Raw genomic sequence first — 21,871 nt, forward strand, 5'->3', positions numbered from 1 at the left:
TCTGATTATTATGTGTCGGGAGGAATTTCTTTTCTGGTCCAGTCTATTTGGAGTTCTGTAGGCTTCTTGTATGTTCATGGGCATCTCTTTCTTTGGATTTGGGAAGTTTTCTTCAATAATTTTGTTGAAGATGTTTGCTGGTCCTTTGAGTTGAAAATCTTCATTCTCATCCACTTCTATTATGCGTAGGTTTGGTCTTCTCATTGTGTCCTGGATTTCCTGGATGTTTTGAGTTAGGATCTTTTTGCATTTTCCATTTTCTTTGACTGTTGTGTCGATGTTCTCTATGGAATCTTCTGCACTTGAGATTCTCTCTTCCATCTCTTGTATTCTGTTGCTGATGCTGGCATCTATGGTTCCAGATTTCTTTCCTAGTGTTTCTATCTCCAGGGTTGCCTCACTTCGGGTTTTCTTCATTGTGTCTACTTCCCTTTTTAGGTCTAGTATGGTTTTGTTCATTTCCATCACCTGTTTGGATGTGTTTTCCTGTTTTTCTATAAGGACTTCTACCTGTTTGGTTGTGTTTTCCTGTTTTTCTTTAAGGACTTGTAACTCTTTAGCAGTGTTCTCCTGTATTTCTTTAAGTGAGTTATTAAATTCCTTCTTTATGTCCTCTACCATCATCATGAGATATGCTTTTAAATCCAGGTCTACCTTTTCAGGTGTTTTAGGGTGCCCTGGACTGGGCAAAGTGGGCATTCTGGGTTCTGATGATGGTGAGTGGTCCTGGTTTCTGTTAGTAGGATTCTTACGTTTACCTTTCATCATCTGGCAATCTCTGGAGTTGTTATAGTTGTCTTTGTTTAGAGATTGTTCCTCTATTGATTTTGTTACCCTCTATCAGCAGACTTGGGAGACTAGCTCTCTCCTCTGAGTTTCAGTGGTCAGAGCAGTCTCTGCAGGCAAGCTCTCCTCTTTCAGGGAAGGTGCATAGTTATCTGGTGTTTGGACCTCCTCCTGGCTGAAGATGAAGGGCCAAAACAGGATCTTTCCCAGAAGGTGTGTTGCTTTGGCCAGGAAGGTGGCCTGTTGTCTGGAGCCGAAGATGGCGCCGCCTCAGAAGCTCTCTGGCTCTCGCCTTTCCCAGAAACGGCTGGCCTCTGTATTCCACACCCTCACCCATGCAGCCTGTCCTCTGCGGAGTCCCAGAGCCAAGGAGGCCCCCGCCGGGGCCTGAGGCAGAAACCTCTCGGGCTGGGCGGACCCCTGTGCTCTTACCAGGAAGGTGGCCGGTTCCGAATTTCTTTTCTTTCCTTGCTGTGGCGTAAGCTATCTCCTGCATTACAGACGGTGTGGCATCTACACATGCTTTAATATAATCTTGTAGGGAACTTTTCTTATGGATTGGTCTGTCAGGTCTTGGCACAAGGTATTCACGTATTCCCAAGCCAAATGTTTTTTTTTTAATATATTAGTCCCTTCCGAGGGGGGAAGCATCTTACCTACTTGCTTCCAATCCTTCAATGTTAAGCTTCCCTCCTCTGGAAACCAGGAACTGATTTTTTGCACGAAATTATAAAATTTATCTGAGACCTTTAGGCTTCTTCCAGACAACATGTGCTTAAACAGTGATAGAAACAATTTTTTCCCTTTTGATTCTGACTGCCCCATGATAAAAACTTACTCTTCTCTTAACTGATGTCCGTATCATTCTGTCTGCAGCACGGTCACGATGAGGTCCTATCTAAAGAATAGAAAGAGAAAGAAAAGACTAATCTGCCCGGGTGTCCCTGTTCGAAGGCGCCAACTGCCGCAGACCCTCTGGGTCCCTGTGTCTGCGTGGAACGGGAACTCTTAAGCAGATGGGCAAAGAGTCAGATGAGGTGACAAACAGACGAACACTCAAGGGTGGTGTTGGAACTGAATGTAATGTTCCAGTCGAGCCTCAGACTTTTATAATACAAAGTAAATTGCAAATCATAACAGAATAAGGCACATTGAATTTTTCCAGGTACAAAAGGAGTGACTTCAAAAGGAACCAGATGAATGTTTAACACTAGAGATTAGCACAGATGCAAGGGGAGTGACTTCAAAGGGAATATGTAGGGACCAGATAAATGTTTACACTAGAGATTAGCACCTTCTGCCAGGCAAGAGTTTTACACTTAGTGTTAATAGCACCAGGGTTGTTAACTCTTGACACGCCTCAAGGATAATGTAGTGTCACTGACCCCAAAAATCTCTAGGCCTTGTTTATCTTAGTGAGAATTTTAGTCTCTTACTGTAGACAACTGAGTTAATGGCTAGTGCTTTATTCTTTTATGGTAGTGCTTAATTAGTTACTTAATAGGTTAAACTCCTTGCTGCTATCTGGAATCTAAGAACACTGGGAAAAGGCTTTAGCTATGTTATAATACAATCTTAAAAGGCATTTACTATAATTAATGCTTAATAGAGTGTACGTGAATCTATACATTAGACTAACTCAATGGAAATTTGATTATTATGGGTTAGGGGAAAATGCCAAAACTCTGGGAGGGGAATTTCCATGGAACTCTTATCCAGGCTTTTCACCTGTCAAACTGACCCAAACTGGAGAGCTGACTTTCGTCAGACTTCCAGGAGGAGAATCCTAGAAATTCATTTCTCATGAGCAGCTTTTTGGCATTTCTGCCTCACAAGCTGACTGCACAGGAGTGCCCTGGCATTTTTATTAGATATTTTCTTCATTTACATTTCAAATGCTATCCCAAAAGTTCCCTATACCCTCTCCCAACCCTGCTCCCCTACCCACTCACTATTCACCTGTACTGTTCGCATATAAAGTTTGCTACACCAAGGGGCATCTCTTCTGAATGATGGCCAAAATAGTACTACCGGTAGATCCAGCAATACCTCTCCTGGACATATAACCAAAAGATGTTCCAACTGGTAATAAGGACACATGCTCCACTATGTTCATAGCAGCCCTACTTATAATAGCCAGAAGCTGGAAAAAACCCAGATGTCCCTCAACAGAGGAATGAATACAGAAAATATGGTATATTTACACAATGGAGTACTACTCAGCTATTAAAAACAATGAATTTATGAAATTCTTGGGGAAATGGATGTATCTGGAGGATATCATCCTGAGTGAGGTAACCCAATCACAAAAGAAGTCTCTTGATATGCACTCACTTATAAGTGGATATTAGCTCAGGAACATAGAATACCAAAGATACAATTTGCAAAACACAAGAAAATCAAGAAGGAAGACCAACGCATGGATATTTCATTTCTCCCTTGAATAGGGAATAAAATACCCCTGGAAGGAGTTGCAGAGACAAAGTTTGGGGCTAAGACAAAGGATGAACCATCCAGAGACTGCCCCACCTGGGGGTCCATCCCATAATCAGCCACCAAACGCAGACACTAGTGCATATGCCAGCAAGATTTTGATGAAAGGACCCTCATATAGCTGTCTCATGTGAGGCTTTGCCAGTGCCTGGCAAATACAGAAGTGGTTGCTCACAGTCACCTATAGGATGGAGCACAGTGAGCTAGAGAAAGTACCCAAGGAGCTGAGGGGTCTGCAACCGTATAGGTGGAACAACAATATGATCTAATCAGTACCCCCCAGAGCTCGTGTCTCTAGGTGCATATGCAACTATCTACACTGTTAAGAAGAGCGATTTACTTAACTGACAGAATTAGAGGCTGGGCATACAAAATTGTGTACTCTCATCTATCAGTCTTTGTTGGTAAATCTTTGAAATTGTCACAACATGGTGAATGAAACCTTGCTAGGCTCTTCTCAGAAATAGAAATCACATCACATAATTAGAAAGAGACTGACACCCAAGAGAGGATGAGTTTCTCCTGGGTCTAAAATGCCACCATTAAAGACAGAATCTTTGTATCCTTACTGCACTTACAACATCGCAGACTATTACAAAGGAGCCACTCATCTTCTGTCTCATTCCATGTGTGATGATGAGGCTATATGTCCTTAAACACTGAAGCATAACTATTTCCATGTGAGAAATGGAAGAGAAATCTCCTTCACACAACTATGCCATGTTCTGATAACCTTTCTTCACATTTTGTAAAGGTATTTCTTGGTATTTTATTTTTAAATTAATTAATGTATTTGCTTAAATCCCAAATTCTGCCCCCCTTCCAAGTATACTCTCACAGTCTCTCACTCCTTCCCCTCCCCTTGTTTTCTGAAAAGGGTAGCACTCCTGGATATCAACCACCCTCGCATATCAAGTCCACTGTGACCAAACAAGGCCAGGTTCCATGGTCCACCCTGTGTATGCTCTTTGTTGGTGGCTAAGTGTCTGAAATCAGCCAAGGGTCCAGGTTAATTGACTGTTGGACTTCCTGTGGAATTCCTACCCTTTCAGGGCTTTCAATTCTTCCCCCAACTATTCCATAATAGTCGCCAACCTCAGTCCAATATTTGGCTGTGGGTTGGGTAGAACCTCTCAAGGACAGTTATCCTAGGCCCTACCTGCAAGCATAACAGAGTATCATTAATAGTGTCAGGGATTGGCATTTACCAGTGAGATAGATTTCAAGTTGGGCCAGTTATTGGTTATTCATTCCCTTGAGTCTCTGTTCCATCTTTGTTCCAGGATTGTTTTTAAACAGGAACAATTTTGGGATGAGAGATTTGTGAGTGGGTTAGTGTCTTTATGCCCCTACTGTGGGTCCTGCTTGTCTACAGGAATGAGCCTATTCTGTGCATTCCTAGAATTTCAATTGTAACTTTCTGTACCAACTAGCTAATTACTGGCAAAATTTTGCTATTTCATATTTATGGCCTTTCACTAGGTTCATATGTGTAACAATCCTCAAAGTCTTAGATAACCAAAGAGATGTATCAGATGTTGTGATGCAGCTGATTGTTTATAGTAAAGATCTTATGACCAAGAGCTGGGGAAAGAAGCAGGGGTCAGAACTTCCAGGCTGACAGACTGATCTAGAAAGAAGAAAGCAGAAGTAAGAAAATTGATAGTAGACATGGAGGGGAACAGACATGAATGGGGCCTAAGCAGAGATATATAGATCTAATCACATGGCAGATCAAAGGCTGGGCATTTGGGTTAAGCTTGAATGGTAGCTTCCAGTATGTTCCAGTGACAGCTTATTAGCACCCTCTCTGTCTTATTTACACATGTGGTAGGTCTGAGAAAGTCCCACTATAGTGCTGTGTTTCGGGAGGTGCTTTCAACCACAGGTTGCAAACTGTGCCTCATGGGATTTATCCTCAGTCCTTGACTCTTCCACATTGCAGTCAACATTGGTGAATCTCAAACATTTTATGGAATCCTGTTTTTCTTTTCAACAGAAGCCTGCAGAGGAGTTCAGAGCCTGGCACCTGCTCCTTAAGATCTTTTCCATGGCTAACTTTCTTGACTTCTCATCAAAATATCATGAGATACTTTTGCACATACTTAACCCTGGTGTTCTGTAGATGCCTCAGACTACTGACCCTGCCATCTGTTCCCTCTTGACATAGCCATTGTCTTGAAAAAAAAAATGAAGGACATCTTTAACAAATGCCCATTTAACTATTGGATTTTGTATTTTCCTTGCTGTATTCTACCAACATAAAATCTGTTCCAGCTCCTAATGTAACCATTCACAATGTCAGAGTCTCCTCAAATTGACTTCATCCAGGAAGATGGATTGAACTGGAAAATATCTTCCTGAGTGAGGTAACCCCGACCCAAATGGACATGAACACTATGTATTCACAGATAAGTGGATATTAGCCAAAAGTACAGAATACCCATAATACAATTCATAACAAACCTAGACCCAATTGCTGATGCCAAGAAGTACTTGCTGACAGGAACCTGGTATGGCTGTACCCTGAGAGGCTCTGCAAGTGCCTGACCAATACAGATGTGAATGCTTGCATCCAACCATTAGACTGGACACACAGACACCAATGGAGGAGTTAGGGGAAGGATGGAAGGACCTGAGAGATTTTGCAGCCCTTTAGGAAGAACAACAGTATCAAACAACCAGATCCGTCAGAGCTCCCAGGGACTAAACCATCAATTAAAGAGTATACATGGATGGACCCATGGATGCACCTGCTTATGTAGCAGAGGATGGCTTTGTTGGGCTTCAATGGCAGCAGAGACCATTGGTCCTGTAGACACTCAATGCCCTAAAGTATAGAAATGATAGGGTGATGAGGCAGGAGTGGGTGGGTTGTTGGGGGAGCTCCCTCAAAGAAGCAGGTGGGAGGGATATGGTATAAGGAATTTGTGGAGGAGAAACCAGGAAAAGGGATAACATTTGAAATGTAATTAAATAAAATAACCAATAAAAAATTAACAACTCAAAGACAGTTTGAAATTTAACAGAGTCCAATTGCAGATGCTCCAATCTCACTTAGAAGTGTGAACAACTTATTCATGGGAGGCAGATTAAAGGAGGAACCTGGGTTGGAGGTAAGAAGAGGGGGAGGATGAGGAATGGATGGAGACAATAAAGAAGCCCAGAGGGCCATGAGAATAATTAAAAGTATGGAGCTGCCATGATTGAGGTTGGTGGAACCTCCAGAAAGTCCCAGGGACCTATGATATTAGATGCTTCCAGGATGCAACATTGATGAACATATCCAAAATATGCAACAATGAGATCAAACCTGAAGAGACCACCTCCAGTACATATACATGGTCCCCAGTGGATAGATAGGGCCACCCACCCACCTCCAAAATTTTTGATCCAGAATGTTTCCTAGCTAAAGGAACTATACATAAATGTAGAAGGGTTTCCTTTTTGATTTATATGTGTACAGATTTTGCCTGAATCAGTGTTCTTCAGTGTGGTCAGGGCTGCTCAGAAGCCCCTGATCCTCTTTATACAGTCCTTTCTTTGTTAAGACTAAATATCAAACTGCTGATTTTGAAAAAGCTATCATGACAAATTTATATATATATGTATGTATAGCGCTAAATACACATTAATATCTTGACACTTTCTGTGATGGTGACACTTTCTCCTAGAGATGCAGACATGGAGGCAGGTAACAATGTCTGATGGATTTCATACCAAACACCTAAAATTAGAAAATTGAAAATAAACTATTACATAATTATTCCTGTTATTGTCATTTAAATTTAAATGTAATTGTACATATAAATATTTTAAATAATTTGTGTTTCTCCATTTAGAATCATAAAATTTCCTTATGAAATTAATTATTTGCACTAAGGTACACACACATGAATGGATTCAAAGATAGATAGATAGATAGATAGATAGATAGATATAAAGAAAAATTAATGTTCATTTATTAGTTCTCTATTGCCTTCTTGGTTTGTTAGTGGAATGTTTCAATTACTTGTCATGAGAATAGAAAGAAAATATACATGATTGTCAGTAGCTTTTTGTTTTCTTTTTGTTTGGAGAGAAAATCTTTCAAGCACTAATTAACAGGACAATTTAGTGGAAAAGGTCTGCTAATAAAAATCAGAAATCAGATAATGGTGAATACTATTTTTGTAGGATAACAACAGCAGTTTATTGTGAGTAAATGGCTATGCTGAAGAAAAACCACCAAGAAGATTCTAAAATCAGTGAAAGTAGCAGAAAATAGATGTTAAGGTACATGGGGACCACTAGTAAAATAGGTGAAGAGGAGTTCATGACACACTTGTCTTCAACAAACAGAACAAAAATTGAGAAAAAAAATACTGGCAAAGTAGATTATTTGAGAAAAGTGCTGAAGTACAGTTGAATATTATAGAGACAGTTATCCAAAGATGCAAAGGACATTCTAAAGCAGAACACCCTGTGTGGACTACTGCAATCAAATCACTGGCCACAGTTTTTCTCTAGAAGGAAGTAGCTGGGCCCTAAGGACTTAGAGGGTTTTTGTTCCAGTCTGTAGCACTGTGTGAGTGGGTAACCACTGTACTGCTGGCAGTAATAAGTGGCAGCATCTTCAGCCTCCACACTGCTGATTGTGAGAGAGTAAGAGGTCCCAGACCCACTGCCACTGAAGCGAGCAGGGACTCCAGAAGCCAAGTTGGATGTGCTATAAATCCAGAGTTTGGGGGAGGCACCTGACTTCTGCTGGTACCAGTGCAAGTAACTGGAACTTACACTTGAGCTGGCCCTGCAGGTCATGGTGACCTTTTCCCCTGGAGATGCAGACATGATTGCTGGAGACTGGGTGAGCACATTTTCTCCTCTGGACATTGCAACTAGAAAAAAAGCAACATAGAGAGAAAAGGGTTAGTAGAAATAGAGATACAAAAATAATTTTATACCACACTACATTCAGGAGAAAGAAAAAGAAAAAAGTAAATTTTAGTCTCAATTTTCCCAGGGGAAAGAATTTTGGTTGAATTCTGATCTCAGACTCTCTGCTCTCTGTTACCTGAGGCACTGATTAGCAAGAAGCTGAAAATCTGCACCAGAAAATCCATTGTGTATTTGAATTTTGTTCCCTGGCTAATTACTTCTCTTCTCATAAGTACATCACTTTAAAACAACTGTGAGATATTTGTGGCTACTGAAGATGAAGTATGCAAATATCCAGATATAGGCTACGCAGTTCTTGGCTTATAAACACATGGTCTCTTAACTAAGGCAAACCAGGTTAAACCAGGAAAATATGTACTTATTTGTAGTCACTACACTGATGAAGAAGAAAATTTCTGTTTTGTTGTTCTTCCTTTTTAGGAGGAAAATCCTTGTCCTATAGTATTATCTATATATTTTCCCTACAGGCAAGATGAATTTGATATACTAAACAAGGCATAATCAATTCAGAAGTTTAATATATATTTCTCCCATGATAAAGTAGTATCAAGAATGACTGTTTATAATGATCACAGAGAGCGTTATGTGTTTCTTGTTTTCCTGAATACTGCTCACTAGACACCTCATCTACTCACTCCTAATTGTTCAGATGGTCATTCCCACAAAGCTAATGGAAAAATAGCATCCAGATGTGATTGGAGCCAAGGTGAGCTTAGAGACATCTCTGCAATTGTCAAGCACTGATGCCATCCCTAGAAGGATAGGAAAAATAACTCCCCCAAGGAAATCAATGGAAACAATGGTTCTGCTGGATTTAAGAGAATATGGGAGAATATTCATGAAGATGCACTCATCTAAAACTACTCTGAATAATCACCATTCTTAGTATGCACTGTGCCCTGAAACTGTTTGATTCATGTTCTATTTGTTATCTGAGAATATCTGAGAGCACTTTTCAAATAAATTACATTTTAGTTATTAAATATTGATAGTATCCTAGTCTGCAAATTCAAGTCTAAGTTTGATCAAATGTTTTACATAAAACAAAGTCTGAGGGAATTGGCAGGATTTGCATGAGGGAGTAGTGGGAGGAGAAGGAGGGTTGATATAGTGTTGTAAAGTGAATAAAATTATTTATTGAAAAATAGTTTTTATTTACCTTAGATAAAGTTTCAATTATCTTCCTATAACTTTAAAGTTAGCATAGCCATGATGAAGCATAGCTATGCCTCTAGATCTTTCTTAAGAATGATTTCTCACCCTTCCAATCTGCTCCAACTCTAGGTGACCTTGCATGCTAACTCATCAGACAGTCCCACAGTCCGCAGAGGACTCTCCACCAATCTTAGGATCACTGTTGAGTGGAAAACACCTTCGGTTCCAAACCAATCATACCGTGCCTGTGCCAGCAGCAGGGAAGCAGCAAACCCACCTGACCAGGAGCTGAAGTCCCTTAAGGTTGGTGCCAGCTCTGGGTCAACTTGGCCATGAACTTGGTGGACCTTGGGCGTGAACTCAGATGACAGTCCCACAGTCCCCAGAGGACTCTCCACGTGATCTTAGGATCACTGGTGAGGGGAACACAGCATTAATTCCAAACCAATTGTGAAGGGCTTGTGACAGCAAGAGCAAGCAAGAACACAGTAGCCCTACCTGACCAAGGGCTCTGGTTCCTTCTGATTGGTTCTGGTATACCTTGGTTTCAAATACACTAGACAACCCCATGGTCCCCAGAGGAGACACCACTTGCAGATGCTGTAACACACCCAGGATCTTAGGATTCAAGGATCCAAGAATAACAGGATCTTGGTCAAACCAGGATCTCAGGGTCACAGAGGAAGCTTGCTTGCCAAGAACTCTGACACACCCAGAATCTCAGGTTCACAGGAGCCCAGAATCACAGGATCAAAGAGAAAACTGGACTCTGAGGAGTCCTAAATCAACTGTGATTATGGTAAGGACAAGCTTCAATCAGATATATTAAAGGCAGCAAGGAATTAAGATAAACAGATGTCAGGAGGCAAGCATAAGAACAGAAGCAACAAAAAGCGAGGTTACTTGGCATCATCAGAACCAAATTCTCCCATCATAGCAAGTCCTGGATACACCATCACACTAGAAAAGCACGATATGTATCTAAATCACTTCTCATGATGATGATGGGGAACTTTAAGAAGGAAATAAATAACTCCCTTAAAGAAATACAGGAAAGCACAAGTAAACAGCTAGAAGCCCTAACAGAGGAAACAAACAAACAAAAAAATCTCTTAGAGTTATAAGAAAACACTACCAAACAGGTGAAAGAATAGAACAAAACAATCTAGGATATAAAAATAGAAGTAAAAACAATAAAGAAATTACAAAGGGAGACAACTCTGGAGACAGAAATCCTAGGAAATAAATCAGGAAATAATAGATGCAAGCATCAGCAATAGAATACAAGAGATGGAAGGGAGAATACAAGTGCAGAAGATTACAACATGGACACAACAATCAAAGAAAATGCAAAATGCAAAAAGATCCTAAATCAACACATCCAGGAAATCCAGGAGCAATGAGAAGACCAAACCTATGGATAAAAGGAGTAGATGAGAATGAAGATTTTCAACTCAAAGGACCTGCAAATATCTTCAACAAAATTATAGAAGAAAACTTCCCAAACCTAAAGAAAGAGATGCCCATGAACATACATGAAGCCTACAGAACTCCAAATAGACTGGACCAGAAAAAAAAATCCTTCTGATACATAATAATCAGAACAACAAATGTACTAAATAAGGATAGAATATTAAAAGCACTAAGGGGAAAAGGTCAATTAACAAATGAAGTCAGACCTATCAGAATTACACCAGACACAGTGACAAACAGGTAGATCAATGGGATAGAATTGAAGACCCAGAAATGAATCCACACACCTATGATCACTTGATTTTTGACAAGGGAACTAAAGCCATCCAGTGGAAAAAAAGATAGCATTTTCAACAAATGGTGCTGGCACAACTGGCGGTTATCATGTAGAAGAATGTGAATTGATCCATTCTTATCTCCTACAAATCTCAAGTCTAAGTGGATCAAAGACCTCCATATAAACCAGAAACACTGAAATTAATAGAGGAGAAAGTGGGGGAAAGCCTTGAAGATATGGGCACAGGGGAAAAATTCCTAAGCAGAACAGCAATGGCTTGTGCTGTAAGATCAAGAATTTCCAAATGGGACCTCATAAAATTTCAAAGCTTCTGTAAGGCAAAAGACACTGTCAAAAAGACAAAAAGGCCACCAACAGATTGGGAAAGGATTTTTACCAATACTAAATGTGATATGGGACTAATATCCAATATATACAAAGAGTTCAAGAGGCTGGACTCCAGAAATTCAAATAACCCCATTCAAAAATGGGGTTCAGAGCTAAACAAAGAATTCTCAACTGAGAAGTACCGAATGGCTGAGAAGCACCTGAAAAAAATGTTCACGATCCTTAATCATGAGGGAAATGCAAATCAAAACAACCTTAAGATTCCACCTCACACCAGTCAGAATGGCTAAGATCAAAAATTCAGGTGACAGCAGATGCTGGAGAGGATGTGGAGAAAGAGGAACACTCCTCCATTATTGGTGGGATTGCAAGCTTGTACAACCACTCTGGAAGTCAGTCTGGAGGTTCCTCAGAAAATTGGACATAATACTACCGGAAGATCCAGCAATAACTCTCCTGGGCATATACCCAGAAGAAGTTCTAACTGTTAATAAGAACACATGCTCTACTATGTAAATAACAGCCTTATTTATACTAGCCAGAAGATGAAAAGATCCCTGAGGTCCCTACACAGAGGAATGGATACAGAAAATGTGGTATATTTACACAATGGACTACTACTCAGCTATCAAAAAAATGGATTTATGAAATTCTTGGACAAATGGATGTATCTGGAGGATATCATCCTTAGTGAGGTAACCCAATAACAAAAGAAGTCATTAGATATGCACTCACTCATAAGTGGTTATTAGTCCAGAAACAAAGAACATCCAAGATACAATTTGCAAAATACAAGAAAATCAATACGAGGGAAGACCAATGAGTGGATACTTCATTCCTCCTTAGAATAGGGAACAAAATACTTATGAAAGGAGTAACAGAGGTAAAGGTTAGAGCTAAAATGAAAGAATGGGCTATCCAGAGACTACCCCACAAGGGGATCCATCCTATAATCACCCACCAAACCCAGACAATATTGCATATACCAGAAAGATTTTGCTGAAGGGACCCTGTTTTAGCTGTCTCGTATGAGGCTATGCCAGTGCCTGGCAAATACAGAAGTGGATACTCACAGTCATCTATAAGATGGAACACAGGGCCCCCAATTGAGAAGCTAGAGAAAGCACCCAAAGAGCTGAAGGGGTCTACAACCCTATAGGTGGAACAACAATAAGAACTAGCCAGTGCCCCCAGAGCTCATATCTCTAGCTGCATATGTAGAAGAAGATGGCCTAGTCGGCCATTACAGGGAAGAGAGGCCCCTTGGTACTGCAAACATATATGCCTCAGTACAGGGGAATGCCAGGGCCAAGACATGGGAATGGATGGGTAGTGGAGCAGGTTGGAGGGAGCGTATAGGGAACTTTCGGGATAGCATTTGAAATGTATATTTAAAAATAAATAAAAAAGAAGTTAAAAGGTTAAAAAAAAAAGAATTACACCAAACTTCTCACCAGAGACTATGAAAGAGAAAAGATCCTGTAAAGATGTTATACAGATCCTGAGACAACACAAATGCTAGACCGGGCTACTATACCCAGCAAAACTCTCAGTTACCATAGATGGACAAACAAACGTATTCCATGACAAAATGAAATTCATACAATATCTTTCTAAGAACCCAGCCCTTCAAAGGTAATAAAGGGAAAACTCCAACACAAGGAGGGAATGACACCCTAGAAGAAGCAAGAAAGTAATCCTTCAGCAAACCTAAAAGAAGATAGCCTCAAAAACAAAATCCCATGTCTAATAAGAAAAATAACAGGAAGTAACAATTACTTTTCCTTAATAACTCTTAATATCAATGGACTCAATTCCCCAATAAAAAGCCATAGACTGACAGACTAGGTACATAAACAGGACCCAATATTTTGTGGCATACAGGAAACCAACCTCAGGAACAAAGACAGACACTACCTCACAGTAAGAGCCTGGAAAATAATTTTCCAAGCAAATTTTCCAAGTTGAAGAAACAAGCTAGAGAAGCCATTTTAATATAGAATAAAATTTACTTCCAACCCAAAGTTATCAAAAAAGACAAGGAGAGGCACTTCATACTCATAAAAGGTAAATTCTTCTTAAATGAAGCCTCAATTCTGAATATCTATGCTCCAAATGCAAGAGCATCCACATTCAGTAAAGAACCTTTAGTAAAATTCAAAGAATGCATTGGACTACACACAATAATAGTGGGAGACTTTAACACCCCACTCTCATCAATGGACAGTTCCTGGAAACAGAATCTAAACAAAGACTCAGTGAAACTAACAAAAGTTGTGAAATATTTTACCCTAAACAAAAGGATATACCTTCTTCTCAGCACCTCATGGTACCTTCTCCAAAATTGACCATATAGTCAGGCACAAAACAGGCCTCAACAGATATGAATATATTGAAATAATCCTATGCATCCTATCAGATCAGCACAAACTAAGGCTGATCTTCAATAATAGCATAAATAACAGAAAGCCAACATTCACAAGGAAAGTGAACAAACACTACCCAATGATACCTTGATCTAGGAAGAAATAAAGAAAGAAATTAAAGACTTTTAAGAGTTTAATGGAAATGAAGTCACAACATACCCAAACTTATAGGACACAATGAAAGCAGTCCTAAGAGGAAAACTCATAGCTCTCAATGCCACCAAAAAACCAAAAACAGCAACAACAACAACAAAAAACCTAAAGAGATCGCACCCTAACAGCCTGAAGCACATCTAAAAGCTGTAGAACAAAAGTAAGCAAAATTTTCCAAGAAGAATAGATAGCAGGAAATAACCAAACTCAGGGCTGAAATCAACTAAGTAGAAACAAAAAGAACCATGGAAAGAAACAACCAAACCAGGAACTGGTTTTTTGAGAAAATCAACAAGATATAGAAACCCTTAGCTAGACTAACTAGAAGGCACAGGGACAGTATGCTAATTAACAAAAATCAGAAATGAATGGGAGACATAGCACCAGAACTTGAGGAAATCCAAAGCATCATCAGATCCTACTTCAAAAAGCTATCCTCAGCATAACTGGAAAACCTGGATGAAATGGACAACTTCCTAGACAGATACGAGTTACCCAAGTTAAATCAATATCAGATTAACAGCCCCATATCCCTGAAAGAAAGAAAAGCAGTCATTAATAATCTTCCAAGCAGAAAAATCCCAGGACCAGATGGGTTTAGTGCATAGTTCTATCAGACTTTCAAAGAAGACCTAGTTCCAATTCTCCTTAAACTATTTCACAAAATAGAAACAGAAGGTACTCTACCCACTTCATTCTATGAAGCCAAGATTACTCTGATACCTAAACCACACAAAGACCCAACAAAGAAAGAGAACTTCAGACCAATTTCCCTTATGAATATTGATGCAAAAATACTCAATAAAATTCTCAAAAACCGAATTCAAGAACACATCAAAACAATGTGGAATGTGAACCGTCATGATCATGTAGGCTTCATCCCAGGGATGCAAGGATGGTTCAATATACGAAAATCCATAACTGTAATCCATTATGTAAACAAGCTCAAAGACAAAAACCACATGATCATCTCATTAGATGCTGAGAAAGCATTCAATAAAATCCAACACCTCATCATGATAAATGTATTGGAAACATCAGGAATTCAAATCCCCTACCTAAATATAATAAAAGCAATCTACAGCAAACCATTAGCCAACATCAAACTAAATGGTGAAAAATTGGAAGCAATCCCACTAAAATCAGGGACTAGATAAGGCTGACCATTCTTTCCCTATCCATCCAATATAGTACTTGAAATCCTAGCCAGTGCAATTAGACAACAAAACGAGATCAAAGGAATACAAATTGGAAAGGAAGAAGTCAAAATATCATTATTTGCAGGTGATATGATAGTATATATAAGTGACCCTAAAAATTCCAAAGAGAACTCCTAAACCTGATACACAACTTCTGTGTAGTAGCTGGATATAAAATTAACTCAAAGAAATCAGTGGCCTTTCTCTACATAAAGTATAAACAGTCTGAGAAAGAAATTAGGGAAACAACACCTTTCACAATCACAGAGTACACATGGAGGGATCATTGGCTCCAGCTACATATGTAGCAGAGGATGGCCTTGTTGGACATCAATGGGAGCAGGGGACTTTAGTCTTGTAGAGACTCGATACACCAAAGTAGAAAAATGCTAGGATGGTGAAGCAGGAGTAGATGGGAGACTGGAAGTGGTCCTTTATATAAACAAGGCAGAGTGGTAATGGATAGAGTGTTTGGGAAGGGGAAACCAGGAAAAAGGATATGAAATGTACATAAATAGAATAACCAAAAACAATTAACAACTCAAAGACAGTATGAAGTTTAACACAGTCCAACTGCAGATGCTACAATCTCACTTAGAAGGGTAACCAAATTAATCATGGGAAACAGCGTGAAGGAGGAACCTGGGTTGGAGGGAAGAAGTGGGGGAGGATCAGAAATGGATGGAGACAGTAAAGAAGCCTGGAGAGCCATGAGAATGATTAAAAATATGCAGCAGCCAGGGTTAGAGCTGGGAGAACCTCCAGCAAGTCCCAACGACTTATGATATGAGATGCTTCCAGGACTCAACATTGATGAACATATCCAAAAATCTGCAATAATGAGATCAAACCTGAGGCAACCACCTCCAGTAGTTATATATGGCCCACAGTGGATAGGGCCACCCTCCCATCCTTAAAATTTTTGACCCAGAATGGTTCCTAACTGAAGGAAATTTTGGAACAAAAATGTATCTCATCCTGAAGGAAAGGCCATCCAGTGACTGGCCCAGCTTGGTATCCAGTTCATGCTCAGAGAGCAAGCCCTGACACTATTACTGATACCACGTTGTGCTTAAAGACAGTATGCCTGTCCTCTGAGAGGCACTACCAGCAGCTGACTGAGACAAATGCAAATATTTATAGTCAAATTTTGTACTGAGGTCAGCATCCCCCATGAAAGATTTAGAGGAAGGATTAAAGGAGTTGAAGGCTATGGCAACCCCATAGAAAGAACAAGAGTATAAACTAACCTGGATCTCTGGGGTCTCCCCGAGACTATATAATCAACCAAACACCAGGCATTGGCTGGTTCATGGCCCCTGGCACTTATGTAGCAGAGGACTGCCTTGTCTGGCCTAAGTGCAAGAGGATGTACCAAAACCTTTAGAGATAGGTTGCCTCACGTAAGGGGGATGCTGGTGGAGGATAGTGAGATGGGGTTTGGGGGATAATCAACTCAGAGACAAGCGGGGATTACTTTGGGTAGGCATACGAGGAGGGAGCAGCATATCTAATGTAAACAAATGAAACAATTTAATAAAAATTTAAGCAAGCCCCTAATTTTTTGTTGTTGTTGTTGTTGTTGTTGTTTTTATAAATTGCCATGGTCATGCTGTCTTTTAACAGCAATAAAATGGTAACTAAGATCATAACCTCCCACCCCTGCCAGAAAAAAAAAAAAACCAAATGTTATATTTTCTTTCCCTTTGAAGCTGATATTTCCTTATTGGTCTCAGTCTTTTCAAATGATTTTGAACCCTTAAGGCACTGGGAAAACTTGCCACCATTTGGGTATCTGGATTCCAGGAATGTTAAGACAAAAAAAAATGTTTCTATTCAGAGATGAAAGGAGAAAATAGCCCTCTCCTCTGAAATACAAAGAGACCTCAGTATTGCTTTTGTAACCACTCTGATTTATTACATTTTCTACTCCATGCTTTTTAAAAAGGAACCTTGAGTGAAGTGCTACAAAATGACAGACTCACATTAAATAACTACCATGAACAATATGAGCAGAATTCGTTCACAAAAGAATACTACTATAATAAATAGGAATTTTTTCTTAAATTTTCACTTGGAGTAGAGAGTTTGCCTTGTGTACCAAAATGGTTTGTATTGTATTCTATATTTTATTGTTCATTTCAGGGTGCGTTGTTAACAAGAGAATCATTATATGTTGTTATGGGGTTAGAAATTTCCATGTTAAGGAGTAATGCTATATATTGGTGTTTTTCCAGGATGCTAAATATTTCAGTGTGGGTGATAATGTTGGTGTAGGTGGTATATGCACAATATAAGACAATCTGTATTCCAGGAATTATTCTATTCCTAAACATATCTGACTCACTCAGACTTAATCATTTTGTGTAGTTTTATAACTTTTAAGTCTAATGTGCTTACTTAATAAGTGAAGAAATAAACCAAGATTTATCTGAAGTAAGCCTTCCAACTCTTTCAAGTCTCGTGCTGTGAGAACCAACCCCAATACAGACAGAAATTAAAAAGGTGTGTCACCAAGAGACTGTTTACATAAAATACTTTCGCTGTACCTTTTCCCTGAGTGAAATAATCTATTATATTTTCCATCAAAAGACACACATATATGAGAAGGAAGACTGTTATCAAGGAGTCTGTTCTGTAAAATACACTCTCCATCCTTGGGTGAAACCCATTTTGCTCTTCTAACTAATTCCTAAATCCTTTAATATCAGTGAAATCAAGCAATTCTACTTGAATATCTTAAAGTTCCTAAGGTTAAAATATAATCATCCTGAGCTAAAATCAAGGATTAAGAAGGACTGTGTCCCTCCAGAGAGCCAAAGGGAGTAGCAAATATACTAATGTTTGCATCCTTAAGAAGCCCTGTATATTCTGTACTCAAAGCCCCAATCTTTCCCTCAGCATTTCCTTTATTATCATGCCTTTTCTGAATATGACCGCAATCCCTAGTAAATGGCGAACCATTGTGATTGCATTAATTCCACTATATCATTTTAATATGAACTCTACATATCAAAACCCCTAACTATCCATTTGACAAATCTCATATGTCAAAAAATATGCATGTAATTTAATACATAGGATTCATTGGTCACGGGCCACTATATATGTGTCAAGAAAATTTTGCATATGGTATCAATATCATTGATAAACTGTCTTCTTGTAAAAGGAAATAAAACTCTCATATGATAGATTTAGGATAGAAGAAATGATGAGAGAAATAAAACTTTTAGCAACATCAGCTAGGTGAGACTAAGGGCTAGGGGAGGGTCTTGTATTTGTAATTGAGACTTCATGCTTCACATGAGAGTGAAGTCTCTTAAACCTGTTATTTTCTGTCATGGGGTTGGAGAATTGTGGGAGAGTTGCTGCTTCACTACATTAATTAGATTTTCCAGGGTAATTAGACATTTCTTAAATATTGCCTCCTCCTTAAAAAACAAAGGCAAAACTAAAATCAAACCAAACAAATCAACCAAACAAACAAAAACCAAAAATTATCTCATACATCATCACGCATCCTTTGATTAGTTGTATTAAGGTATTGTTTGCATGCATATGAATCCACTTCATGAAGACAATAACCAATTATCAAAAAAATTTAATATATTTCGATCCAAACAGGAAGATTAGAATCTCACCATCATTAGCTGCATAGTTTAGACATGACATTACCTTACTTCATTAAATACAGGAGGGCATTTATTAGCACTCACTAATTGGTTTTATTGCAGCAATTAGTCTTTAATAGATCTAATGACAAACAATTATATTTGGAAGAATTTGTGCAAATTGTTAACCTGAGAATCTAAACTCTTAATATTCAAAGGCTCGGTCATGATGCATAGAGATATTTATGCAATAGTTGCTTGATTATCTGCTGCTTCTCTAGAAGTCAAGTCTTTTTTTTTCTTTCTTTTAAATATTTTTATTATTACGTATTTTCCTCAATTACTTTTCCAATGCTATCTCAAAAGTCTCCCACACCCTCCCCCCCAATCCCCAACACACCCATTCCCATTTTTTGTCCCTGGCGTACCCCTGTACTGGGGCATATAAAGTTTGCCTGTCCAATGGGCCTCTCTTTCCAGTGATGGCCGACTAGGCCATCTTTTGATACATATGCAGCTAGAGTCAAGAGCTCCGGGGTACTGGTTAGTTCATAATAATGTTGCACCTACAGGGTTGCAGATCTCTTTAGCTCCTTGGATACTTTCTCTAGCTCCTCCATTGGGGGACCTGTGATCCATCCAATAGATGACTGTGAGCATCCACTTCTGTGTTTGCTAGGCCCCGGCCTAGTCTCACAAGAGAGAGCTATAACACTGTCCTTACAAAAACGCTTGCTAGTGTATGCAATGGTGTCATCGTTTGGAGGGTAATTATGGGATGGATCCCTGGATATGGCAGTCTCTAGAAGGTCCATCCTTTTGTCTCATCTCCAAACTTTATCTCTGTAACTCGTTCCATGGGTGATTGTTTCCAATTTTAAGAAGGGGCAAAGTGTCCACACTTTGGTCTTGTTCTTCTTCAGTTTCATGTGTTTTGCAAATTGTACCTTATATCTCGCTATACTAAGTTTTTGGGCTAATATCCACTTATCAGTGAGTACATATCATTTGACTTCTTTTGTGATTGTGTTACCTCACTCAGGATGATGCCCTCCAGTTCCAAACATTTGCCTAGGAATTTCATAAATTCATTCTTTTTAATAGCTGAGTAGTACTCAATTGTGTAAATGTACCACATTTTTTTTTATCCATTCCTCTGTTGAGGAACATCTGGGTTCTTTCCAGCTTCTGGCTATTATAAATAAGGCTCCTGTGAACATAGTGGAGCATGTGTCCTTCTTACCAGTTGGGACATCTTCTGGATATATGCCCAAGGAGAGGTATTGCGAGACCCTCTGGTAGTACTTTGTCCAATTTTCTGAGGAACCACCAGACTGATTTCAAGAGTGGTTGTACAAGCTTGCAATAACACCAAAAATGGAGGAGTGTTCCTCTTTCTCCACATGCTCGCGAGCATCTGCTGTCACCTGAATTTTTGATCTTAGCCATTCTGACTGGTATGAGATGGAATCTCAGGGTTGTTTTGATTTGCATTTCCCTGATGATTAAGGATGTTGAACATTTTTTCAGGTGCTTCTCAGCCATTCGGTATTCCTCGGGTGAGAATTCTTTGTTTAGCTCTGAGCCCCAATTTTTAATGGGGTTATTTGATTTTCTGGAGTCCACCCTTTTGAGTACTTTATATGTATTGGATATTAATCCCCTATCTGGTTTAAGATACGTAAAGATTCTTTCCCAATCTGTTGGTGGCCTTTTCGTCTTATTGACGGTGTCTTTTGCCTTGCAGGAGTTTGCAGTTGCATGAGGTCCCATTTGTCAATCCTCCATCTTACAGGACAAGCCATTGCTGTTCTATTCAGGAATTTTTCCCCTGTGCCCATATCTTCAAGGCTTTTCCCCACTTTCTCCTCTATAAGTTTCAGTGTCTCTGGTTTTATGTGAAGTTCCTTGATCCACTTAGAATTGACCTTAGTACAAGGAGATAGGAATGGATCGATTCGAATTCTTTTACATGATAACAACCAGTTGTGCCAGCACCATTTGTGGTAAATGCTGTCTTTCTTCTACTGGATGGTTTTAGCTCCCTTGTCAAAGATCATAGGTGTGTGGGTTCATTTCTGTGTCTTCAATTCTATTCCATTGGTCTACTTGTCTGTCACTATATCAGTACCATGCAGTTTTTATCACAATTGCTCTGTAGTTAAGCTTTAGGTCAGGCATGGTGATTCCACCAGAGGTTCTTTTATCCTTGAGAAGAGTTTTTGCTATCCTAGGTATTTTGTTATTCCAGATGAATTTGCAGATTGCTCTTTCTTTTTTTTTCCATTTTTTTTCATTTTTTATTAGGTATTTAGCTCATTTACATTTCCAATGCTATACCAAAGTCCCCCATACCCACCCACCCCCACTCCCCTACCCACCTACTCCCCCTTTTTGGCCCTGGCATTCCCCTGTACTGGGGCATATAAAGTTTGCATGTCCAATGGGCCTCTCTTGCCAGTGATGACCGACTAGGCCATCTTTTGATACATATGCAGCTAGAGTCAAGAGCTCCGGGGTACTGGTTAGTTCATAATGTTGTTCCACCTATAGGGTTACAGATCCCTTTAGCTCCTTGGCTACTTTCTCTAGCTCCTCCATTGGGAGCCCAGTGATCCATCCATGTGTGAGCATCCACTTCTGTGTTTGCTAGGCCCCAGCATAGTCTTACATGAGACAGCTATGTCTGGGTCCTTTCAGCAAAATCTTGCTAGTGTATGCAATGGTGTCAGCATTTGGAAGCTGATTATGGGGTGGATCCCTGGATATGGCAGTCTCTACATGGTCCATTCTTTCATCTCAGCTCCAAACTTTGTCTCTGTAACTCCTTCCAAGGACGTTTTGTTCCCACTTCTAAGGAGGGGCATAGTGTCCACACTTCAGTCTTCATTTTTCTTGAGTTTCATGTGTTTAGGAAATTGTATCTTATATCTTGGGTATCCTAGGTTTTGGGCTAATATCCACTTATCAGTGAGTACATATTGTGTGAGTTCCTTTGTGAATGTGTTACCT

The 21,871-nt window shown here is 39.5% G+C and overlaps 1 gene segment (V, D, J or C) and 1 further gene; one reads left to right on the plus strand and one right to left on the minus strand.

Moving 5' to 3' along the window:
• Positions 1-21,871, plus strand: part of Igk (immunoglobulin kappa chain complex) — a 3,171,119-nt gene that overhangs the window by 1,980,876 nt on the left and 1,168,372 nt on the right.
• On the minus strand, positions 7,857-8,381 carry Igkv4-57-1 (immunoglobulin kappa variable 4-57-1). The segment is given in 2 exon segments: positions 7,857-8,139; positions 8,333-8,381. Coding segments are annotated over 2 exon segments (332 nt in total).

The sequence above is a fragment of the Mus musculus genome, chromosome 6, assembly GCF_000001635.26.
Source record: "Mus musculus strain C57BL/6J chromosome 6, GRCm38.p6 C57BL/6J".
Classification (NCBI taxonomy): Eukaryota; Metazoa; Chordata; class Mammalia; order Rodentia; family Muridae; genus Mus; species Mus musculus.